We start from the raw sequence: 14,617 nt of genomic DNA, 5'->3' as shown, positions 1-14,617 counted from the left end.
CATAGACGTATTAGGGCTTCTTTCATTAGAACCATTTTGACCTGATAGGCACATATCTACAGCAAATCATAAGACCTCTGTGGGGTCTCATGACAACTCATCGTCACCCATCGATCATGTCACGGGGTGCCAATTGGCTGACAGGGGCAGCCCATTTCACTCATATCAAACACCTTATACTTTGAAGTTGATATGGACTGCAGCATCTGAGGGCTTAGCGTTCTCTCTTCTTTAGACTGTCGCAGTGTTGCTGTGCATCAGCCTCGTGGGTGCACTGGTCAGTACCCCAAACCTCCGAACAATGGATACATTAGTCACCGTTCCAAATTGAGTACTGTTTATTAAGGGGTTAAAAAAAACACACCTTTATCCCGAGTAAGGACTAATCTGTATAAAATAGGGCTTACAGAGGTCATAGCAAGGAATTCTATTCATCAAGCATGATTTGTAGGAGAAATGCCCTCAGATTAGCACAAAGTCACGTGTCACCTGTGTGTGATGGAAAATGGCTGTTCTAGGATGAGGTCCTTGCAGTGACAGGTCGTGCTGATGGCTTTCTGGTACCGAGCATGAAATATTCTTAGAGGTTTCCTGACCGGTGACTAATATAGATGATGTCTTTATGGGATATAACACTCCAAATGTGTAAGGGGCTGCGGAACGGCCTGAGACATCTCCCACCTTGGGTTTGCAGCCAGGGTGGTCTTTTTGTAGTTACCAGTTGTCCGGTAAGGCTGTGTGCACACGATGCGGATTTACTGCGGATCAGTATAGTGATTTACAGTAAAATGCAAATCAATGTAAAAAAAAAAAAGCTGTGCACATGGTGCGGAAATATCAGTGCAGAATTGCTGTGGATTTCAAAGAAGTGCATGTCACTTCTTTTGTGCGGATCTGCAGCATTTCTGCACCCCTCCATGATAAAAATCCGCAGTGGCAAAAACCGCACAAAATCCGCATAAAAACCGCAGCAAATCCGCGGCTGCGGATTTTGTGCTGAAAATTCTGCACCTCTTTTCTTACTTACCGTACATAGCCTAATTGTTCTCACCCCTCTTGATACATGTTGGTGTCCGGCTCCGCTCGCTGCTATGTGTGCTTATATCCAGTGTTATCTCTGCTGTTCCTACTGATCTTTGAATATATTTATTTCCCCTCATTTTCCCTCTTTTTCTCCCTTCTCAGGGGACTATTAGTGTTGGCATAGATGCCACAGAGCTGTTTGATCGCTATGATGAAGATTTTGAAGACTTGCCAGGAAGTGGCTTTCCCCAGATTGAAATTAACCGTATGCACATCTCGCAGTCTATTGAGGTACGCACAGCTAATGTCTCTTCATATAAAAATATATCTGAATTTGCAAGGCATAGCAGCCCCACGAAGCACCTAATTGAAGCTGAAGTTTTATTCTTCTTTTTCTGGTCTCATCTTTATTTGTGATGAAGATTTAATTATTAGTTTAGCCAGCGCTTCATCTATTTATTTATTTTTATTTGTTATGCATTGCTTATACAGCGCTGTCATATTCCGCAGCACTTTACAGTCATTATTATCACTGTCCTCATTGGGGATCACAATCTAGATTCCCTATCAGTATGTCTGGAGCGTGGGCAGAAACCTGGAAACCCATGCAAACACGGGGAGAACATACAAACTCCTAGCAGATATTGTCGTTGATGGGATTTGAACCCAGGACCCCAGTGCTGCAAGTCTGCAGTGCTAACCACTGAGCCACCGTACTGCGATTTTGTGAGATTGCATCGGTGATAAAGCAATATGTGCAGGAAAAGTCATAGGCACAAAGACCATTATATACCCAGTTTAGAAAAGACCAGCCCCCCACTCCCATAAATCACTATACTATGATTAAAGGGATGGTGAAATGGGGTATCCTGGCTTTATAGAAGGGGGCTGCCCATCCAGGATTTTCACCGGAAACCAAAAAGTGTCTCTCCATGCATTACTCCTACAAACCATGGAAGATCAACAAACTGGCACTGTTGCAAGTATATACCACTGGAGTACGGTTTAAAGAGAACACCAGACATGGTGGTGTTCAACTGTCTTCATAAATTACGAGAATAGAAGAAAAATGAGTGACACTCACCACCGGCACTTTATTTTATGTATTACTTTATGCACATATAGGAATGTAAAGTGAGGACACACAGACTGGGCTACATCTGTTTCGCATCTAATTACGCTTCATCACGCCCTGAGTCCTTTTTCACCAGATGCAGCTTAACTAGATGCGAAACAGCTGTAGTCCAGTCTGTGTGTCTTTGCTCTGCATTACCATGGAATAAGAAGGTACAAAATAATGCACCGGTGGTGAGTTCCACTCATTTTTCTTCTATTCTCACAAACTTTCTAATACTGTACTTGGTCTCCCCTTTGGTGGAGCTGCAAGGAAATCGAACACTTATTTTTCTGCTCTCCTAGAGATTAAGGCTAGAGATAGTTAGGTCTATATATATTTGGACAGAGACAACATTTTTCTAATTTTGGTTATAGACATTACCACAATGAATTTTAAACAAAACAATTCAGATGCAGTTGAAGTTCAGACTTTCAGCTTTCATTTGAGGGTATCCACATTAAAATTGGATGAAGGGTTTAGGAGTTTCAGCTCCTTAACATGTGCCACCCTGTTTTTAAAGGGACCAAAAGTAATTGGACAATATATTTACTTTTATTTAGGGTTAGGGTTAGAACTAGGGTTAGAGTTAGGGGGTTAGGGTTTTAGGGCTAGGGTAAGGCTGCGGATTTTTCCGCAGCGGATTTGATAAATCCGCAGTGCATAACCGCTGCGGATTTATCGCGGTTTTTCTGCGGATTTCACTGCGGTTTTACAACTGCGGTTTTCTATAGGAGCAGAAAGAAGTGACATGCTTCGGAATGTAAACTGCTGCATTTTCGCGCAGTTTTTTCCGCAGCATGTGCATAGCGTTTTTTGTTTCCCATAGGTTTACATTGAACTGTAAACTCATGGGAAACTGCTGCGGACCTGCAGCTGCCACCGTGTGCAGCGTGTGCACATACCCTCAGAATTAGGCTATGTGCGTGCACACGGTACGGATTTGGCTGCAGATCTGCAGCGGATTGGCCGCTGCGGATTCATAGCAGTTTTCCATCAGGTTTACAGTACCATGTAAACCTATGGAAAACCAAATCCGCTGTGCCCATGGTGCGGAAAATACAGCGCGGACACGCTGCACTGTATTTTCCGCAGCATGTCAATTCTTTGTGCGGATTCCGCAGCGTTTTACACCTGTTCCTCAATAGGAATCCGCAGGTGAAATCCGCACAAAAAACACTGGAAATCCGCGGTAAATCCGCAGGTAAAACACAGTGCCTTTTACCTGCGGATTTTTCAAAAATGGTGTGGAAAAATCTCTCACGAATCCGCAACCTGGGCACATAGCCTTAAGGCTAGGGTTGGAAATAGGGTTAAGATTAGGCTTGTGGTTAGGGTTATGGTTAGGGTAAGGGGTGTGTTGGGGTTAGAGTTGTGGTTAGGGTTGGGATTAGGGTTAGGGGTGTGTTGGGGTTAGGGTTGTGGTTAGGGGTGTGTTGAGGTTAGGGTTGGGATTAGGGTTTTGGCTAGAGTTGGGATTAGGGTTAGGGGTGTGTTGGGGTTAGTGTTGGAGTTAGAATTGAGGGGTTTCCACTGTTTAGGCACATCAGGGGTCTCCAAACGCAACATGGCGCCACCATTGATTCCAGCCAACCTTGCGTTCAAAAAGTCAAATGGTGCTCCCTCCCTTCCGAACCCCGACGTGTGCCCAAACAGTGGTTTACCCCCACATATGGAGTACCAGCATACTCAAGACAAACTGGGCAACAACAATTGGGGTCCAATTTCTCCTGTTACCCTTGTGAAAATAAAAAATTGCTTGCTAAAACATAATTTTTGAGGAAAGAAAAATGATTTTTTATTTTCATGGCTCTGCGTTGTAAACTTCTGTGAAGCACTTGGGGGTTTAAAGTGCTCACCACATATCTAGCTAAGTTCCTTGGGGGTCTAGTTTCCAAAATGGGGTCACTTGTGGGGGTTTTCTACTGTTTAGGCACATCAGGGGCTCTGCAAACATAACATGATGCCCGCAGACCATTCCATCAAAGTCTGCATTCCAAAATGTCACTCCTTTCCTTCCGAGCCCCGACATGTGCCCAAACAGTGGTTCCCCCCCACATATGGGGTATCAGCGTACTCAGGACAAACTGGACAACAACTTTTGGGATCCAATTTCTCCTGTTACTCTTGTGAAAAAAAAAAATTGCGGGCTAAAAAATAATTTTTGAGGAAAGAAAAATGATTTTTTATTTTCACGGCTCTGCGTTATAAACTTCTGTGAAGCACTTGGGGGTTTAAAGTGGTCACCGCATATCTAGATTAGTTCCACAGGAGATCTAGTTTCCAAAATGGGGTCACATGTGGGGGAGCTCCAATGTTTAGGCACACAGGGGCTCTCCAAACGCGACATGGTGTCCTCTAACGATTGGAGCTAATTTTTCATTCAAAAAGTCAAATGGCACTCCTTCCCTTCCGAGCCCTGCCGTGTGCCCAAACAGTGGTTTTACCCCCACATGTGAGGTATCAGTGTACTCAGGAGAAATTGCCCAATAAATTTTAGGATCCATTTTATCCTGTTGCTCATGTGCAAATGAACAAATGGAGGCTAAAAGAAATTTTTTGTGAAAAAAAAGTAGTTTTTCATTTTTATGGATCAATTTGTGAAGCACCTGGGGGTTCAAAGTGCTCACTATGCATCTAGATAAGCTCCTTGGGGGGTCTAGTTTCCAAAATGGGTTCACTTGTGGGGGAGCTCCAATGTTTAGGCACACAGGGGCTCTCCAAACGCGACATGGTGTCCTCTAACGATTGGAGCTAATTTTTCATTCAAAAAGTCAAATGGCACTCCTTCCCTTCCGAGCCCTGCCGTGTGCCCAAACAGTGGTTTTACCCCCACATGTGAGGTATCAGTGTACTCAGGAGAAATTGCCCAATAAATTTTAGGATCCATTTTATCCTGTTGCTCATGTGCAAATGAACAAATGGAGGCTAAAAGAAATTGTTTGTGAAAAAAAAGTAGTTTTTCATTTTTATGGATCAATTTGTGAAGCACCTGGGGGTTCAAAGTGCTCACTATGCATCTAGATAAGCTCCTTGGGGGGGTCTAGTTTCCAAAATGGGTTCACTTGTGGGGGAGCTCCAATGTTTAGGCACACAGGGGCTCTCCAAACGCGACATGGTGTCCGCTAAAGATTGGAGCCAATTTTTCATTGAAAAAGTCAAATGGCGCTCCTTCCCTTCCGAGCCCTGTTGTGCGCCCAAACAGTGGTTCCCCCCACATATGGGGTATCGGCGTACTCAGGACAAATTGTACAATAACTTTTGGGGTCCAGTTTCTCTTTTTACCCTTGGGAAAACAAAAAAATTGTTGCTAAAATATCATTTTTGTGACTAAAAAGTTAAATGTTCATTTTTTCCTTCCATGTTGCTTCTGCTGCTGTGAAGCACCTGATGGGTTAATAAACTTCTTGAATGTGGTTTTGAGCACCTTGAGGGGTGCAGTTTTTAGAATGGTGTCACTTTTGTGTATTTTCAGCCATATAGACTCCTCAAACTGACTTCAAATGTGAGGTGGTCCCTAAAAAAAATGGTTTTGTAAAGAACCAAAGAAAGAAAGCACTGGTGAACTCATCAATGCAAAAAGACCTGAGCGCCCACTGAAGACAACAGTGGTGGATGATCGCAGAATAATCTCTATGGTGAAGAGAAACCCCTTGACAACAGCCAACCAAGTGAACAACACTCTCCAGGAGGTCGGCGTATCAATATCCAAATCTACCATAAAGAGAAGACTGCATGAAAGTAAATACAGAGGGTTCACTGCACGGTGCAAGCCACTCATAAGCATCAAGAATAAAAAGGCTAGACTGGACTTTGCTAAAAAACATCTAAAAAGGCCAGCACAGTTCTGGAAGAACATTTTTTGGACAGATGAAACCAAGATCAACCTCTACCAGAATGATGGAAAGAGAAAAGTATGGCGAAGGCGTGGTACAGCTCATGATCCAAAGCATACCACATCATCTGTAAAACATGGCGGAGGCAGTGTGATGGCTTGGGCATGCATGGCTGCCAGTGGCACTGGGTCACTAGTGTTTATTGATGATGTGACACAGGACAGAAGCAGCCGAAGGTATTCAGAGACATACTGTATGCTCAGATCCAGCCAAATGCAGCCAAACTGATTGGTCATTTCATACTACAGATGGACAATGACCCAAAACATAAGCCAAAGCAACCCAGGAGTTTATTAAAGCAAAGAAGTGGAATATTCTTGAATGGCCAAGTCAGTCACCTGATCTCAACCCAGTTGAGCATGCATGTCACTTGTTAAAGACTAAACTTCAGACAGAAAGGCCCACAAACAAACAGCAACTGAAAACCACCGCAGGGAAGGCCTGGCAGAGCATCAAAAAGGAGGAAACACAGCGCCTGGTGATGTCCATGAGTTCAAGACTTCAGGCAGTCTTTGCCAACAAAGGGTTTTCAACCAAGTACTAAAAATGAACATTTTATTTAAAATTATTGAATCTGTCCAATTACTTTTGGTCCCCTTAAAAACAGGGTGGCACATGTTAAGGAGCTCAAACTCCTAAACCCTTCATCCAATTTTAATGTGGATACCCTCAAATGAAAGCTGAAAGTCTGAACTTCAACTGCATCTGAATTGTTTTGAATTATAAATTCATTGTGGTAATATCTATAACCAAAATTAGAAAAATGTTGTCTCTGTCCAAATATATATGGACCTAACTGTACACAGCGAATTTGGCCACTGCATAGGTCAAACACTCATATCACTGTATGACGGTGCTACTTTGCAGCATAGTATAAGTGAATGTGGTCGCGTTGTTCAAATTCCCTGCAGCGTCAACACCGCAATGGTCTGTATGAATAAGGCTGGGGCCACATGGGGAGTTTGGATGCGACCAAAATTCACTAGATGTCGCTGCTACATCGCAATGTGAATAAGGTCACATTGCAAATCCTGGGGTGCTGCATCCTCTCTCCACAAACTCTTACAAGCAGAAGGTATTATTATTTATTATTATAGCGCCATTTATTCCATGGCGCTTTACATGTGAGGAGGGGTATACATAATGAAAACAGGTACAATAATCTTAAACAATACAGCTCACGACTGGTACAGGAGGAGAGGGGACCCTGCCCGCGAGGGCTTACAGTCCACAAGGGATGGGTGAGGATACCGTAGGCAAGGGTAGAGCTGGTCGTGCAGCAGTTTGGTGGATCGGTGGTTACTGCAGGTTGTAGGCTTGTCGGAAGATGTAGGTCTTCAGATTCTTTTTGAAGGTTTCGATGGTAGGTGAGAGTCTGATGTGTTGTGGTAGAGAGTTCCAGAATATGGAGATGCGCGAGAGAAATCTTGTATGCGATTATGAGAAGAGGAGATAAGAGGGGAGTAGAGAAGGAGATCTTGTGAGGATCGGAGGTTGCGTGTAGGTAAGTACCGGGAGACGAGGTCACAGATGTATGGAGGAGACAGGTTGTGGATGGCTTTGTATGTCATGGTTAGGCTTTTGTACTGGGGTCTTTGGGTAATGGGGAGCCAGTGAAGGGATTGACAGAGGGGAAAGACCGGGGAATAGAGGGGGGACGGGTGGATTAGTCGGGCAGCAGAGTTTAGAATAGATTGGAGGGGTGCGAGAGTGTTAGAGCGGAGGCAACAGAGCAGGAGGTTACAGTAGTCGAGGCGGGAGCTGATGAGGGCATGGACTGGACTAGGGTTTTTGCAGATTGTTGGTTAGGAATGTACGGATCCATGAAATATTTTTGAGTTGAAGGCGGCAGGAAGTGGAAAGGGCTTTGGGTTTGAAGGAGAGATCAGTGTCAAGGATTACTCCGAGACAGCGAGCTTGTGGGACTGGGGAGAGTGGACAGCCGTTTACTGTAATGAATAGGTATAATTTGATCCCTCACTGTAGACAAATATGTAGACATATTTGAGTCATTTTTGAGACTGAAGACACTGCAGGACAGAGCAAATCAGGCCAGAGTTCTGTTCGGAAACTGCTTGATGAATCAGGCCCCAAATGTTTTTCATATATATCATCCAGAACATATTTCATATCCAGGTTTCCAGGCAATAAACCTTGTCACCCAGGGCCTTGCCCCATAATCTAATGGGTGCAAACGTAAAATAATAAATATTATTGTGATTTTTTATTTTTCTTCTGACAAATTTATCAGCACTTTGTTCTCTCACTACCAGGCTCCACTGACAGCCACAGATACGGCCATTCTCTCCGGGAGCCTCTCCACTCAAAATGGTAACGGGGGAGGATCAATAAACTTAGCTTTGAGACGAGTGACCTCGGCCAAGGGATGGGGAGAGGTAAGCACCGTGGAAAATAAACACTGAAGATCTCTACATCCGCCCGAGCGAACAAACAAGAAAACGCACACACAGCACATTATGAATATAAATTGCCAAACAGGACGGAAAGGTAGTTTGCAAACTGGTGTTTATATAATTATGGCTGTCTACCATCCTGTCAGACACGGAGGTTTTATACATCGCTGCCTCTGTGTGAAGGACAAAACTAATGGGATCTTCTTCCAGCGCACAGCCGCTCGTGCTGTACAACAAGCCCTGTATCTATGTAGGTGATTAAGGGGGTATCCATTATTACCTAGACCCCCGACGCTATTAGTTAGTAACTTCTGCGGAAGGCGTAATATGCTAAACCTGCCTGAGAGGAATCATCTGATCGGGGAAATCACATCCACAAAAGCAAAGAGCTTCACATGGCTGCAGCCTTATAGCTTGTGTATCTCTGTGCTGGCCCTCTATATACCGTCAGCTGGAGGAACATGTATTGTCTTGTAACTTGTATATCTCTGTGCTGGCCCTCTATATACCGTCAGCTGGAGGAACATATATTGTCTTGCAGCTTGTGTATCTTTGTGCTGGCCCTCTATATACCGTCAGCTGGAGGAACATATATTGTCTTGTAGCTTGTGTATCCCTGCGCCGGCCCTCTATATACCGTCAGCTGGAGGAACATATATTGTCTTGTAGCTTGTGTATTTCTGTGCTGGCCCTCTATATACCGTCAGCTGAAGGAACATATATGGTCTTGTAGCTTTTGTATCTCTGTGCTGGCCCTCTATATACCGTCAGCTGAAGGAACATATATGGTCTTGTAGCTTGTGTATCCCTGTGCTGGCCCTCTATATACCGTCAGCTGAAGGAACATATATGGTCTTGTAGCTTGTGTATCCCTGCGCCGACCCTCTATATACTGTCAGCTGGAGGAACATATATTGTCTTGTAGCTTGTGTATCTCTGTGCTGGCCCTCCATATACTGTCAGCTGGAGGAACATATATTGTCTTGTAGCTTGTGTATCCCTGCGCCGGCCCTCTATATACCATCAGCTGGAGGAATATATATTGTCTTGTAGCTTGTGTATCTCTGTGCTAGCCCTCTGTATACTGTCAGCTGGAGGAACATACATTGTCTGGTAGCTTGTGTATCCCTGCGCCGGCCCTCTATTTAGCGTCAGCTGGAGGAAGATATATTGTCTTGTAGCTTGTGTATCCCTGTGCTAGCCCTCTGTATACTGTCAGCTGGAGGAACATACATTGTCTGGTAGCTTGTGTATCCCTGCGCCGGCCCTCTATTTAGCGTCAGCTGGAGGAAGATATATTGTCTTGTAGCTTGTGTATCTCTGTGCTAGCCCTCTATATACTGTCAGCTGGAGGAACATATATTGTCTTGTAGCTTGTGTATCTCTGTGCTAGCCCTCTGTATACTGTCAGCTGGAGGAACATATATTGTCTTGTAGCTTGTGTATCTCTGTGCTGGCCCTCTATATACCGTCAGCTGGAGGAACATATATTGTCTTGTACCTTGTGTATCTCTGTGCTGGCCCTCTGTATACTGTCAGCTGGAGGAACATACAGCTGTGGCAAAAATTACGAGACCCCTGCAAAAATTTTCAGTTTGTCCGATTTTTCTCTTTATAGGTATATTTTTGAGTAAAATGTAAATTGTTCTTTTATTCTATAAACCACTGACAACATGTCTCCTAAGTTCCAAGCAATAAATTTTGTATTTATTTTCTGAAAATGAGAAATGGTCAAAATAACAAAAAAAGCATTGCTTTCAGACCTCAAATAATGCAAAGAAAACAAGTTCATAATCATTTAGGAACAACAATACTAGTGTTTTAACTCAGGAAGCATTCAGAAATCAATATTTTGTGGAATAACCATGATTTTTAATCACAAGTTTCATGCGTCTTGGCATGCTTTCCACCAGTCTTTCACACTGCTTTTGGGTGACCTTATGCCACACCTGTTACAAAAAATGTAAGCAATTCTTCTTTGTTTGATGGCTTGATCACCGATCCTCCACCGAATTTCACAGTGGGTGTAAGACACTGTGGCTTGTACGCCTCTCCAAGTCTCCATCTAACAATTAGATGACCAGGTGATGATCTGGGGATGCTTCACCAAGGCTGGAATTGGGCAGGCTAATCTTTGCGAAGGACATATGAATCAAGCAGCAAACAAGGTTATCCTGGAAAAACAGTTGATTCCTTCTGCTCAGGCAATGTTCCCCAAATCTGAGGACTGTTTTTTTCCAGCAGGACAATGCGCCATGCCACACAGCTAGGTCAAGGTGTGGATGAAGGACCACCACATCAAATCCCTGCCATGGCCAGCCGAATCTCCAGTCCTGAACCCCATTGAAAACTTCTGGAATGTAATCAAGAGGAAGATGGATAGTCACAAGCCATCAAACAAAGAAGAACTGCTTAAATTTTTTGCGCCAGGAGTGGCATAAAGTCACCCAAAAGCAGTGTGAAAGACTGGTGGAAAGCATGCCAAGACGCATGAAAGCTGTGATTAAAAATCATGGTTATTCCACAAAATATTGATTTCTGAACTCTTCCTGAGTTAAAACATCAGTATTGTTGTTTCTAAAAGATTATGAACTTGTTTTCTTTGGATTATTTGAGGTCTGAAAGCAATGCATTTTTTAAAAATATGTTGACCATTTTTCGTTGTCAGAAAAAAAAATAATTTATTGCTTGGAACTTTGGAGACATGTTGTCAGAAGTTTAAAGAATAAAAGAACAATTTACATTTCACTCAAAAATATACCTATAAAGAGGAAAATCAGACAAACTGAACATTTTGCAGTGGTCTCTTAATTTTTGCCAGAGCTGTGCGTGTGTGTGTGTGTGTGTGTGTGTGTGTGTGTGTGTGTGTGTGTGTGTGTGTGTGTGTGTGTATATATAATATACACACACAGATTTCTGCTCAGTGTGTTTTCCCTACCATATTCCCTGGATATGATAACCCATGACCCTTCATATAAATAGCTGATTTCCAGCTTTTATGTAGCAGGTATAAGTGTTGTTTCTGGAGAATGCATTTGCAGCTAATTGCACAGACTCTATGTAGCCAAAGGCAAACTTGCATACAAATTCTGTACTGAAATAACAATCCATACAGCCGTCCTCCCTCCTTCCACAACAACTGAATTTGTGAATGGCATAAGAGGCGCACAAATGTTGGGACTGTAGTTAAAGGGACACTTGACTTAAAGGTAACCTGATATGTCCAGAAACACTAAGGCCGGAGACACACTGGTGCGAGATACGGCCGAGTCTCGCTGGTTAAAAGCAAGCTGTGGCACCGGCACTCCGGAGCGGAGCGTGCAGCTGCATAGCAATACATGGAGCCGCACGCTCCGCTCCGGAGTGCCGGTGCCACAGCTTGCTTTTAACCAGCGAGACTCGGCCGTATCTCGCACCAGTGTGTCTCCGGCCTTATTGCCCGCAGATATAGGGTGTAACAGGCTAAGGCTAGGTTCACACAACCAATGTCTCCACAGCTGTGAAAATTGGTTCTATTATTCTGATCAGACTTTCTTCAGAGTGGCGTCAGTTTTTATCCAACGTGGAGAGAAAAGATTATCTCCACCGTCTCCATTCAGTCAGTCCGTGAATATTGGACCGCACTTAGAAGTCGTCCGAGTGCAGTCCGGTATTTTATTATTATTTTTTCATGGACCCATAGACTTGCATTGTTCCAACATCGGATCAAATTGGGACACGTCTCCAATTTTTTTTCCCACTGACCACTCGGTCTGAGAATAACAACGTGCTCAGCACTATAGAATATCATAAGCTCGAGGGCTATCCTTTCCGGGGAGTGACTGTATAGTGAGCCGTGACGTAATCGCTCCCATGCACCTCCCTCATAACTTGTAGAGAGTGGTTACAGGGTGATTAAAACTTGATTATTTTTTTACCTGTAGCTGCACTTGCAGTAAATCGGCCGCCTGCAGGTTTACCATATATCTGCACATAAATGGGGTTTCTGGTCATGTCAGGTTAATTTTTAAATATTACCATTAATTACAACAATATATTGTAAAAAAAAATAAATAAATAAATAAAATTCGGCAAGCAGCTATTATTTATCTCCCCACCAGTGCTATTGAATGTATGCAAAGCGATAATTTAAAGGGGAGAGGGTTGGTTTAGTTTTTGCCTGGAAGAAGACTTGCAGCTGAATCCTCTAACTGCAGATAAAACAAACCGGCCCCTTTTAGCCAAGCCCTGCCGATTCCCAAGCGTAAGATGGATGGGACCGATAGGAGGGAGTACATTTCGAGACGGTTTCTGGAGCTTAGAGAAAGTCTTGGCGCCTGACAAATGGGTGTTCTCCTTCCGAGTGTTTCTCGTTCATCTCAAGGTTTAGTGTCCCTTTAAGTGTTCCCAGCTCTGTCTGTAATTTTTAGCGAGTATATAAATACTGCATCTTTAACAAGCGTTCGGTACTGCTGAGACTGAAGAATGTCAGATTAACATTGAAAAGCCGATGTGAAAGTCACCCACAGTATAGAAAATGAGACCGCTCCAACTTCAAAGGCTGCGCTCAAGCAGAACTGCTGACATGGTTTAACATGAGACTCTGGAGAGCAGTCTGGAGCCACCTGTGAGACCTAAAATACAGTGGAGTGTAACCAAATGGAAATGCAAAAAAGCAGCGATTCATCCAAAGACCCTTAATTAGATTCCGAGAGGAGAAGAGTCAGTTATCAGACTGCCGGGTCTTCTCCAGAGAGACCTCTCTCCTTTTATTCCAGAGCGCCGGGCCCAGCAGAGAAGTGAAGACTCCGCTGCCAAATCAAGAGATGAGATTGAATAAGATACACCAGCTATAATTTAGGGGTTGAATGGGGCGGTGGCCGAGGGGCCAGAACATTTCCATCTAGGATGAAACAAAGACATTTAACTGATTACGTTATTCAGGAGCTGCAATCTTCCAAATCTGGAGGGGGGGCTGCATAGAGGATGAGGAGACAGATGAGTAGGATGGACCAGATTCTAAGAAAAGTTTAGAAAAGGAAAAACAGGGAAAAGTTTGGTAAGTGAGGTGATAGGCCTGTCTAAAGAGATGTGTTTTAAAAGCTCTCTTAAAAATGTGAGAGCTCTGTATTAATCAGATCGTTTGGGGTAGTTCATTCCAGAAAGCTGGCGCAGCATGAGATAAGTCTTGGAGACGGAAATGGGAGGTTCGGGTTATTTAGGATGTTATTCTGGCATCAGTTGCAGAATGGAGGGCATGTGTAGGTGATACAGAGATGAGGAAAGAGATATAGGGTGATGCAGAACTGTGGAGAGCTTTGTGGGTGAGAGAGATAAGTTTGTAATGTACTCTGTAGTGAATGGGTAACCAGTGTAATGACTGGCACAAGGTGGAGGCATCAGTGAAGTGGCTGGACGGAAAAACAAACTTGGCTGCCATTCAAGACAGATTGAAGAGGAGAAAGTTTCGTAAGAGGGAAACCAATCAGTAGAGAGTTACAGTAGTCCAGATCAGAATGAATAAGAGCTACAGTAAGTGTTTTTTTTAATTTTCAAAGTTGAGAAAAGGTCAGACTCTAGAGATGTTTTTAAGATGCAGGTTGGTCATTAAAGAAGCACTCAGTTGAAAATTTTTATCCTGTTAATATATTGCTGTCATCATATTATATAGCACTGTGCATTTACAATTGCTCATTTTGCCTTTCTACCCAGATAATTCTTCTCTTTACTGTGCTCTATGTAGATGCATTTTGATTATCAGTGTATTAGATATTCAATATCCTACATCCATGATACGATAGATCGGATGGTCTGTGACAGCTCGACTCTTCCATGGAGGCGATGAAGCAGTTTTTCTCCTCTTCATGGCATTGTACACGGCACTCAGTGGATAATGTGTATGAAATGCAGAAAGCGGCAGTCCTGCATCTGTACTCAGGCTGGGATCTCGTGACATATCACATCGTCCTTGGGATGTCATTGCCCGGTCATAGGCCTAAAAAAACCGAGATCAGCACTGAATGTGACAGATGTCACAATCCCTTGACCATTTTTCCCTTTAGCTGGTGGATGCAGTGTCAGATACAATCACGTGGAAAAACTATAGATCTACCATTAACCATTATATGTGTGCACATGGAGAAGTAGAATTGCAGAAAGGTAATATAAGACAATCCTTTCCAGTATATAGA

General features: G+C 43.4%; 1 protein-coding gene across 1 annotated transcript in view; it reads left to right on the top strand.

Moving 5' to 3' along the window:
* Positions 1 to 14,617, top strand: part of DNAJC11 (DnaJ heat shock protein family (Hsp40) member C11) — a 172,862-nt gene that overhangs the window by 103,175 nt on the left and 55,070 nt on the right. The window contains exons 5-6 of the mRNA XM_077250394.1: positions 1,186 to 1,314; positions 8,307 to 8,429. Of these exons, the coding sequence (XP_077106509.1) occupies positions 1,186 to 1,314; positions 8,307 to 8,429 (252 nt within the window). The remainder of the gene's footprint in view (positions 1 to 1,185; positions 1,315 to 8,306; positions 8,430 to 14,617) is intronic.

This window comes from Ranitomeya variabilis, chromosome 4 (assembly GCF_051348905.1).
Source record: "Ranitomeya variabilis isolate aRanVar5 chromosome 4, aRanVar5.hap1, whole genome shotgun sequence".
Taxonomy (NCBI): Eukaryota; Metazoa; Chordata; class Amphibia; order Anura; family Dendrobatidae; genus Ranitomeya; species Ranitomeya variabilis.
This window is presented reverse-complemented; position numbering and strand designations above follow the sequence as displayed.